The sequence below is a fragment of the Strongylocentrotus purpuratus genome, unplaced genomic scaffold, assembly GCF_000002235.5.
Source record: "Strongylocentrotus purpuratus isolate Spur 01 unplaced genomic scaffold, Spur_5.0 spur5_scaffold_8, whole genome shotgun sequence".
In the NCBI taxonomy this organism is placed as follows: domain Eukaryota; kingdom Metazoa; phylum Echinodermata; class Echinoidea; order Camarodonta; family Strongylocentrotidae; genus Strongylocentrotus; species Strongylocentrotus purpuratus.
The window spans coordinates 3768069-3779412 of NW_022145614.1; the positions used below are offsets into that span (position 1 = coordinate 3768069).

At 35.2% G+C, this 11344-nt stretch overlaps 1 protein-coding gene across 2 annotated transcripts; it reads right to left on the reverse strand.

The window, feature by feature from the left end:
• Positions 1 to 398: 398 nt before the first annotated feature.
• Positions 399 to 11265, reverse strand: LOC577156 (protein C19orf12 homolog). 2 transcript variants are annotated; one of them, XM_003725370.3, is made up of 4 exons: positions 10739 to 11207; positions 8339 to 8466; positions 6848 to 6941; positions 399 to 3494 (listed from the first exon to the last, which is right to left on the reverse strand). In XM_003725370.3, exons 2-4 carry the CDS (start codon positions 8402 to 8404, stop codon positions 3208 to 3210), a joined length of 447 nt encoding a protein of 148 aa, XP_003725418.1. In that variant the 5' UTR covers positions 8405 to 8466; positions 10739 to 11207; the 3' UTR covers positions 399 to 3207. The 2 variants fall into 2 exon arrangements, with proteins under 2 accessions (XP_003725418.1, XP_011670547.2); XM_011672245.2 differs by lacking the exon at positions 399 to 3494 and adding an exon at positions 3811 to 4382 and having other exon boundaries at positions 10739 to 11265.
• Positions 11266 to 11344: the final 79 nt, after the last annotated feature.

Genomic DNA, 11344 nt, shown 5'->3' on the forward strand with positions numbered 1-11344 from the left:
GAACAATGTATGAAGATTCCATGTATTTTAGTTCATGCACTAATAACATATGAATATGCAGGATATATATTCCTATTCTCTCACCTTTTGTTTTTGCTCCCCCTTTCCCCTCTCTATCCCTCTCCGTCATTTAATGTATAGTTTATTCAAATAGGATGTGTATCAATATTTCTCATTCACAATTCTATAGACTCATTCATAAATCAAAACATTCATTTAATTCTCTGCATTTCTGTCATAAAAAATGTTGTTTTGTTGAATTTTCTACTTTCATCATCCTTGTTAATCATTTTTAAAATCATTCCACATACTTCCATCTAAATAGGGGATGATAGCTTTCTTGATACATCAGACTGTGCTCACAAACACCCAATAAAGAAAACAAGTAAAATACCAAGTTTAGAAAATCTGGAATTTTTTTAATTGGATGAGTACAATATTGGGCAAAAATATGTTTGCACACATCTGTACATATCAATGCATTACATAATGGAAAGAAAATGTCTAAATCTACTTCTACTCTCTACATCTATAAAATTTAAAAGAAAACTTGTCTATGAACAGGAAATATCTATACATTTTGTGAATTCCATGGTTACTGTCAGTCACAAGCACAGATATTAATATATTTCCAAATAATAGGTTGATCGTCCAGCAAGAACTGGTATATCTTCTCCATCACCCTGATACACACATATCATAAATACATGTACATGTATATCCCCATATAATAATATTAAACATACAAGACATGGCAGTAAGTCTTATCTTATCTTAGCAAGTCCAAGGCATTTTAGTCCCATACATTACTTATGACTTATCACAGATTTTAGTGCAAATAATGGTTAATGTTGGTGACCTTACTACAAGTTTGGATCACACTAAATATCAAGTAAAAACATTAATCTTGGTAGCCGCTGGGGCACAGTAAAAATATACCATGGACTTGCTCAAGAAAAAATTGTTTGTTTATATGAGCCTTTTTAAAAAATATTAATGAGCACATTAATTGTGGTTACAAATAACAAAGCAATACATCTTCGAAATTCTTTCATGAATAGTTCTGCACACATTTAGGCACTTAGGCAGTAATTATACAATACATGACCACTGCAAAATTAATTGATTAAGGGATTCCTCAACAGTAAAACATCAATCAAAGAGTAACACAAGTAATGAATAACATATAAATACTGATAAACAGGGTGGATAGGGTCAGCATCGTCTTTGACTCTTTTCCTCAGGGATTAACATGCTCTTCCACCCTCCCCCCCCCCCCCCCCCCCCCACTCACCCTGTTCTTAATTCACCCCAGTTTACGATACCCAATTATTTGTAAGGATTAAGGTAGAAAATTCTTCATGTCAATGACAAAGCGCCCTCACCAGTAACTGTTTTGTTTTTAGAAGTGTAATCAATCTAACATATAGTGCCCTTCAGAAAGTCAAAATATGCCCCCCCCCACCCCCCAATTTAAAAAAAAACAAAAACATGCAAGGTACCACATGTGCAGAAGCTCAAATAATCTTCATTTGTAAATAAATCTCATTTGCATGTAACTGTAAACCTTTCAAGAATTTGTTTGTATGCTTCCAAAACTATATATCAGAAATAAGTTCTTCTGGTACCTTTTCAAATATTTCTACAAATTGTTCATTTTAGGGCTAAGAATATGAAGATGTGCAACACACAAGAAAGAATTTACATTATTACTCACTCAAGGCATACATACACTAATGGCAAGTCAATAAAACATGTTAAAAAATAAACCAAAAAAATGCATAACATATCAAGGAAGAAAAAAAAAAGTACATCTTGTTTGATAAATTAGTACTAGTAAGTACACTATAATGACAGGGGGAAAAAATGAACTCTTTATCTTTTATAAAATAGGTTGTTAAAAAAAGATTAGCCACATGGTTATTGGAAGCAAGAGCATGTGGTGGCAATGGTATAGAAGTGATTTGAAATTACACCGCTTTTGATTACTGTACTACTTGTATTGTGGTGAGAATAGAATTCATACAGAAAGGTTTACTTCTTTTCTTTTCTCGGTTAAATGATTTATTCTGTATGATAAAACTTTCAAACCAACAAGCTCACTCCACACTGATATGACAAAGTCTTGGCCATTTTGGGTAACATTATTTGTTGTTTGATTTCTTGTCAGTCTTGTGTTGGTCTTATGGATGAGACTGGGGTATCAGAAATATAAACTGCAGCAATTTAATTCCCAGCCCTGCTGAGAATGACATAGTTTACTGTTTAGCACGAGGTACATATTCAGAAAAGATCGCGAAAAGGACCAAGACTTGAAAGCAGGAATTTAACACAGTTTACAACATAACACGTTTACAGCAGTTAATGATATGGATAGCTTTCAAAAGACATCAGCACACACTGACCCCAGCATAAAGTCGTTGAAATCCTAAATATATGTACAAGCTATACAGAAATAGAATAGCCTACATAGTTACTCCGCTTTTAAGAGTGTCTGTGAAATTGAAGTAGTACATATTTAATGAAAGCATAGCACAACCATGAAATTGAAATAAAGCTTGGTATTATACAAACTATGTGGTGCATAATGCAGTTGTAAATATCTATAGTGATATAATTCTTTTGAAATGGTTGAATATTTCCACATACAAGCACTTTATTCCCAAATAATGTAAAACTTCTGCCATATATGTAGCTATAATATGAAGGTAATCAGAGAACATGACATTTTCAAGCTTCAAGTACCAGTAAGTAGATTCTTTTACACCACTAAAATAGTATTTCAATCTTCCTTTCTTCCAAATTTGCCCCAGTGTTTTTCTTGTAAGATATATCACTTCACCTTCTATATTGGGAGTGATGAGATGAGTTCAGTCCTCGTGTCATATATACTTGCACAAAGGTCACAATCAACATAGTGTAGCTCATACATGTATGTGGTGCAAGAGTCACACAATGGTTTTAAGGCTTGTTCAGATATGACGCGGCAAGAAGGCAGCGTTTTTTTTTAGGTGTAATAGCTTCACATTTTTGTATCTTATAACACTCAGAGCTCAGTGAATACGCACAAGTTTTCGTGCAGTTGCCATTAATTTACACGTTAAAAAAAGCGTGTCTTTTGGGGGGCGGTTACCACGCCACATCTCAACAAGCCTTTCTTAGCACAGGGAAAATATACTAAAATAGTTTTTAAATTAAATCTGGACATTAATCTGCCTTTCCTCTTTGCTTATATTCCTCTACGAGTATTCGTTTTAATGTGTCTGTGAGGAAAGATTTGAGCTTCAATCTCAACCTCTCCCTCAGCTCACCGTCTTCATTTAACCTTCTGGTCATCATCATGAAATCATCTTCAGGGTAGTCTTCAACGATATCCTTGAACTGTTCTCTCAGCTCTTCTAGTTGCTTCTCCTCCAGGCCCCTCAAGACGTCCGCAACCACGTCATGCTTACCCTTATACCGCCATCTTGCATATGCACCACCAAGGGCGCCCCCTATAGGTGGAAAAAGAGTAGGAATTTTACTCCGATGCACCTTTGTCTTCCAATCTAATGAGACGCATTTACATTCACGCACATAGGATGAGCACAAATGAATTATCATCTCTCATCAATAGGCATATAATAGGAGATTAAATTCCTAAGTATTTGTTTGGTGATGATAACTCTTGTCCACTTTCAAGCTAACCTAAATTAAAGTGCTGTATGAACACTTACGAGTTGTACATGTACATGTAGATATGTTGGAAACACCAAAGTGTTTCCTTAATTCAGCTCTACACAGAGGAATGCCGAACCTGCTTTTATATAATTTTTTTAGATGAGTTGGATTTTCAGGAAGATGTTAAGGAAAAACAAATGCATGGTTAAAGCACAGAACAGCTTCTAAATAGTTGTAATTGTTAGGAAATGGATCATCACTGAAGCAGCAAATCTGAATGCTGTAAGAATATGAGGGTCAGATGAAGAACTCGAAGATGGTCTCCTCCAGAAGCTACAGTCCATGGTAATATCTCTGGTAGCATTAATACATTACATCTAAATCATCCTGAAAAAGAGTCAGTTATTGCAGATGAGAATGTGGGAAGCCATTTTGGCAGAAGACGAGGCATTGGTTTCAAAATCAATCCGCGACCTGCATCTTCATTTGCTCGTTAAAGAATCCTCGGAGACTGTCCATCGCCATCCCTCTCACGGTGGTGCTCTCTGTCACAAGCCTGCTCAGTTTATCAAAATCCTGGGCTTCCATGCCTTCAAAAGTGGCACGGAAATGATTGTAGAGTGAATCACGCTCATCCTGGTTGAAAGAGAACAGGATCTCAGGGATAGATTTGAACTTTCCCTTTGTCATCCAGGCTCCAAAGGCACCTCCCACAGCACCACCTGCGAGGAAGGGACAGATAGGTTTAGGGTTAGTAATGAGAACAAACACCAAGGGCCCGTATTCAATTCAATACTTAAGGACAAAATTTAAGCTTTTTACTTAGTATTTTGCTGAGATGAAATACCTAGCCAATTTTGGTCTTCAATTCAAACTTTTGGCTAAGTATTTCCCCCTATATTTAAGACAGTTCCCTACCAGACTTAAGCCAATCATTTGGAGGCCTCGTTTGGCAAGCAAATGGTTTTCTTACGCAGTATTATAACCTGCGCACAATTATATCAGCGCGCATTTATTGCAAGTTTGCAACGCATTAATTGCGCATTACTTTTGATTGACCGTGTGATGTCACAATGCTTATCAGTTAGTATTTTACGTAGATTTTGTCTTACCTAAGTATAAGTCTAAAATGCGATTTGAATACGAGATAAGTAAACTTCTTAGCTTAGCCATTTACAGTACTTAGTAAAATTCTTACTTATGCTAAGTATTGAATTGAATACCGGCCAAGGAAAGGGAAACAACAAACTGAACAAACCATGCATGAAATCAAAGGTTAAGTAGGCAGGGTGTGAGGCACATTTAAAAACAAAGAGATCAAAACACTGTCATAACTAGGAAAAAATATATGGCAAGCAATTCTTTATCATGGACAGGAGAAAGTATAGCAGTAACTGTGTTAGAACGTAACTACATCAAACCACAAAAAGAAAGAAAATGAAAGTCAACCCATGTATTTCAAAAAAGAACTCAAAAAAAATCACAGATGTGGGGTGGATAAAGCACCTGCAAATAATAAAAAGGGCATATGAACAAAACATTTAGCATAGCAAAATAATATATGTAACCACTGAAAGCACGATCTCATAAAATTTCTGCATTCTAATCTAAATGTAAGAAAAAGGGGGAAAACATATCAATTAATACAAAGACTGGTACTGTCCCATTCCATTGTACAACACTTGCTCACTTTGCAATCGCTCCGCAGTACAATCCTATAATGATTGAATTTGTAACATTATATTGAACCCAACATTATACCTATTCCTAACCCCAACCATAAACCTCACCTAAAAGGCTTTTATAGAAGCCATTTGCCCATTTGCAAGTTTGCAACCCCAACCCTTTAGTTTTTACGAAATAAAGCTCTGAGCAAATGTTGCTGTAGCAAATAATCAAGTCCCGTTTCATTCACAAGTGCAATGTAAATGTATAACAAAGGAACGATGAGCAGCAAGTATTCAAAGACAAATACATGAAATTGGTTGCATTCACATTTAGTCTACATGTATGTTATCTAAATCATGCATGATCATGAAATAGACTTAGTTTGAATATCTCTTTTGAGTATATAAAAATATAAAATGATACTTTGATTAAAGAGATCTTCATCATTCTACCCCCCCCCCCCCCAAAAAAAAAAACCTTAATGTTTCATCAAACTTCTGTTTTATGTTTTTCATTTTTCAAGTAGCTGAATCTCTGAAAAATTAAAACCTTTTAGATTGTAAATCAATGAAATAATAAAATATAAAAAGCCATTGAATCAGAGAGCAGTTGCAAAAAACAACAACACAGGCACACACAAGAAAAAGCAACAGATCCCCAAACTTTACTATTAGGCTGGATATGGCTCAAACAAGCATTGCAAGGAATACATTTATTCTGAAATAATGAAAATTCCTAAGTTATGCATCACTTGACTCTTACAATATCCAATTCTGGACGATAACAAATTCAAAATTGTCACATGAAGTATATATGCATAGTCGCATAATGATCCTAAAGAGGTTTGCTCCAGATCCCTTCCTTGATTAGAAAAATATAACTTTTTAATAATAATGATAATATAATAATGATATATGAGATTTGTAATGCGCTGAATCCACTCAAAAGCAAATGCTCAAGGCGCATTTGGGGGAAGAGAAAAAAAGAGATCACATAATAGCATCTGTATTATAAAATTAAGAAAGGAACAGGAGTAAGATAGTAAATACGAAAGTGAAAGAAAATTAATTATATGCTGAATTAAACTGATACATTTTTTTTATCCAAGATAATAAGACTAAGATGCTAGTCCTCTCTCTAAATCACTGTAATCAAATAAACTGGGGGGAAATAATTCTATTTCTAGCACCAGCATTGCTATCCACATTAGTTCCAAATACCAGTTGCATTATGATTATTCCATCTCGCTGATCAACCAAACTCATTTATTGACAAAACTGATAGTGGGACAAAATCCCCCCAAGAAATGAAATGACACCCAAATTAATGTACATACATGTACTAAGCATTCCATCTGGTTTATAGCAAAGGTTAAAATGGTGACCAGATCATTGCAATTGGTTTATCTTTGGACATGTTACTATATACTTTGAATTGTTGGAGCAAATATTAAGTGGCATAGCTAAAGCTGATTTGAGGTGCCCCTTCCCTATGGATGAAGATAAGTGTATAAACCTACCAACTGCTAGTCCCATAGGCCCTCCACACATTCCACCAATCACAGCACCCGCTCCTGCAATAGCTCCTCCTTTCAATGTCTCCTTCACTGTGACCTATTTGAAAGAATCATTAAACATTGGTGACAGGGGTATGTTTGAACATATTGGACGAATAAGACAAAGCTTCTTAGAATAATACTATCGTACATTTACTTTGCAGGCCCAATTTTTTGTAACCATTTCTTTTGTTGTTGTTCTGTTTTATTTTCACAGAGTATGCACAATCAATTCTGAGTCTGAAAGACACTGTAAATGTACTGTTGTGTTGAACAGGTGTATAATTTTAGAAAGAAGACTGAAAGAAATCAATTAAGTAAGAAATAAAAACAATGGCAAATGGACACATTAAGAATTGAGAGAAAAAGTAAAATCAAGAAAAATACAAATTGTTTGGTGGCTGTTTTTATCAATGTGCTCTCTTTAGTCTACATACCGGTAGTCACATGTGCACAAAAAACAGCCTCATATCTTGGTACACGTTTATCAGCATGTAATGTACGAACAAGAAGTTCTTGGTACGAATGACTACATCAAATTTTAATGAAAATGTTTTGTTTTTCTTTTAATTGGGTCAAAGAGATATATATATATATATTCCCACAAACATGAAGATCCTGCATTGCCCAAAGCCATCAAAGCTCTAGGGTTAATGAAGGATGTAATATCAATTCATACAGGAGAGCAACTCAGCAACCGCTTTCTGATGCGGTACACATATTCAACTATGAACACTACACACTATCAGACACTGATATCACAGACAATGGATGTTGATTTAGACTGCCCTACTATTCCAGGCTAACAGGTCACAGCTGGTAGAGTATTGTTCACCTTTGTTTTCTCTCAAGTTTTAGATTGACCTTATCTACTAAACTGTTGATAAGAGTCTTTATAGCTGTTATTGTGAATGAGGGATACGATTTGAAGAAGAAAAAACCTAAATATTTTTAACTCCTGATAAATCAAAGAGTTTATTTTTTATGGTCTTTTGCCCTATTTTAAAAGCATTTTTAATATTTAGAATAAGAAATGTTCCTGTATATATGTAAATCACCTAGCTAAATGTGGAATGTCCATCAGTACACATTAAAAAACTACAGGATAAATGCTACAATGTTGAAGTTATTTATTTGTTTGTGATTCAGACTGGAATCATAAACAGATTGATTCATAATGCTGAGGTCCTCTTGAGAGGAAGAAGAGGTAGAAGAAGAAGAAGAAAAAGAAGGAGGAGGAGGAGGAGGAGGAGGAGGAGGAGGAAGGAGGAGGAGGGGAGTACAAGGAGGAGCACAAGGAGGTGGAGGAAGACAAGGACAAAGATATAAAGTAATAACAGAAGAAGAAAAGGAAGAAAGAAAAGGAGAAAAAAAAGAGAACAAAAGAAGAAGAAGAAGAAAAAATAGATTACTGTTTTCATCAGTATTCATTGGTTATTCACTAAATCAATTTACCTTCATATTTTCTTCTTCTGCTAGAATTGCCAGTAGTCTGACAAGTTCTTCTGCTGAAATCGGCATCTTGTTTTCGTGAGGGCTTATCCGCTAGATGAGTTGCAACTGACTCCTTGAAACCTCAAGACCTGAATGAAGATATGATAAAATTGGCAAGTGCCAAATAGAATTAGAAAAGCTTATAAATTTAATTTTTTAAATGGGGTATACAAGATGTTTGTAACATAGCCTGTACTTCTGTTTTCTCCCCAGTTCCATCTTAAAACACCCTGTAAAATTATTTAAAATCAGTGAAAATTCTTTCTTTCGAAGACTCCCAACATAGTCACATAAAATGAAAATTTGTTACATTTTATTTGTATATATCTACGGTAATCACATACAATTTACAAGCTTCTAAAATGTATGAGATGAGAGCCCAGATTACTTCACAAATAAACACATCTTGATCCATCAATACCACATTGCAAGACAGGCAGCATATGACTTATATAAAATAATCTGTGTGCCTGGGGGATTTAAAAAACAAAGTTGTCTTTTGACGTTCTCCTATGTAGGAGATGTAAGAGAATTTTGTATAGGCGAACACAGCTCCAGCAGAACATATCCCCAAATGAAATTGGAATTTCAAGGAAGGTATAAAGGTATTTAAGGTAAAGCATAGGAATTATAGGATAATATGATCTGACTCAAATTTTGAAAGGCATTGCACTTGTCTGTGGAGGAGTTGATTTAAGGGGGAATAGATGTGGAAATATTTGCATTTTAAAAACTTTTTCCCATTAAATCAATGATATTCATCAATACTGTCTTCGAAATTCTCAAAATTAAAGATTTCAAATTGTGGATGCATGCCTTAAAGGTACTACATGTATGTCCCTTTTGCAGCCAACCTCAAATGCTGTAGAACTTTGCAGGAATTGTCCTATCTGTGAAATTTAAACGTTAGCAGTGTCCTCATATTCAAATTATGCAAGGAAACCTGTTTACTTGCTAGACTTCACTATCAGACACTTGAGTGACTGACTGGCTTTTTTCTTCTTTGGTAATAAGATACATGAAAAGAGTTGTAAAGGGTACATGAGCATTTGTCTACATCAATAACCCACTTCTTGTGATGGCCAAGATTAAACTGATTGAATATTTGCGCAGCATAAAAACGTATGACCATTCGGTACAATTGTCTGAAAATCAAGACTATTACTTTTGGGCTCTATAGCCCTAAAGTCGATTTGACAACTAATAGTCATTATTTTCCCACTTGAAGACATTTTCAAGCCCCACCTTTTTTAGGGAAGTTCTAAATTAGTATTATCTTTCAAATGCAGTTGGAATTTAACTTTTTCATTTTTTTGGCCTGCAAATGGGACATATACCTGTAGTACCTTTAATCTAAAAGATATATGCAACAGTGAAAGCTCTGGTCTTTGGAGCACTACATTTATGGAGACAGTACCAAAAATTAATTAAAACTGAGATTTTCATGTGTGCTAGATCTACATGTACGTGTAGTAGTTTGACACACATTTGATCATGTAACTGCTGAGCCTTTGGTAGATTTATAATTGAAAAAAAAATCAGACTGTATTACTCTAGATACCGGTTATACAAACTGTTATTTTAACATTTTTTGATGTGTTATGTCCAGCATCAGATTTTGAGAATGCATTAGGCCTATTTCGTTAATAAAAACATTTGTTTATAATTTTTTTAGTTTCACACTTTCAACCAATCATGGTCTTATGTAGACCGAATTTTCTGTTTTTTTTCGTTCGTTTAGCCTCTTATTTGGGTAGGGTCGGCTTGAACGAAAGTGACAGAAAATTCGGTCTAGGTCTTACGCTGCAAATATACATTCGTTACTTCAAACTCAATACTTCTTATCTATTCAGGTCATTGTCATTAATTTATCATTCGCATCAAAAATTTTATTCCATCACATAGCGAGCCATAATAATCAATTCCTTGACATAGGCAACAACGGACAGGCAGGAAAAGACATCATTGCAGATACAAAATTCAGAAGAAAAAAAGGTTGACAGTAGACTAGACATTGCCATTAAAGGCATTAGACTAGTCTAGATCTACTAAATAAAATTAAATGATCCCTGTTTTTTAATATTATGACTAGGTCTAGTCTAGCAAAAGATATTCATTCATAATCATACAATTGAATTAAGCTAGAGAAGTCATAGGTCTAGCCATGGCCATAGGCGAGCACTCACTAAATCACCTACATCTATAAATCCCAATCACCATCACTTAAATCAGTCTTCAGACATGTAATGTCAGACACACACATCAGATCATCAAACACAGTCTGCTAAACTACACTTACTGACTCAGTTACCAAGTTAAAAAGATATGTCATGTGTATTTTGATTACCAAAACCTCCTTACCGTCTTGCGTTTATTATTTAAAGAGGCTGATTAATTGTAGGTCTAGTCCCAAAACACCGGGAAGTTGCTCTCACTGACTGTCAAATTTAACAATTTTCCAAAGATCAAATAAGCCACGGCCACGACATGAAATTCAGGTTTTCACCCATGCACAGTCAACAGTGACACAGCCACGTAGCTAGATGCATGTAGTAGTAGTAAATTAGTACAGTCAGTTCAAATCCGCGGCACTTGTTCTGCGTGCAGTGCGCAAGCTGAGTTGGTGGCGAGGCCGAGGTCGTCCGCTGATCGAGCGAGCATCGCCAGTACGTAAGCCGTGTATAGCGCAGCAGTTTGGGGGTTCTAGAGCTGCTGACATCGCTTGTTTTGTTGACGTGGAGCTCTCTTCCCCCCTTCTTTCAGCTTCCGCGTTTAGTTGGAAATTACTTCCGGGTTAGGAAAAACAGCTGCAAAACGTAAACAATGCAGTCTACTCGTATACGTAACAGTTAGTATTGCGAATTTATTGCTATATTCCTTTGAATCCCAAATGCTGTGGCTACAAAAGAGACTTTTAATTTGATATAGATCTATTATCACCTAACAATTTAACATGTTATAATTTCC

What these genes read in the sequence shown, in the direction of transcription:
- LOC577156 (XM_003725370.3), bottom strand. Translation starts at nt 8,404, where the DNA reads ATGCCGATTTCAGCAGAAGAACTTGTCAGACTACTGGCAATTCTAGCA. An exon ending in CAGAAGAAGAAAATATGAAG is followed by an intron (nt 6,942 to 8,338) that starts GTAAATTGATTT and finishes TCTTTCAAATAG; the next exon opens with GTCACAGTGAAGGAGACATT. An exon ending in GCCTATGGGACTAGCAGTTG is followed by an intron (nt 3,495 to 6,847) that starts GTAGGTTTATAC and finishes TTCCACCTATAG; the next exon opens with GGGGCGCCCTTGGTGGTGCA.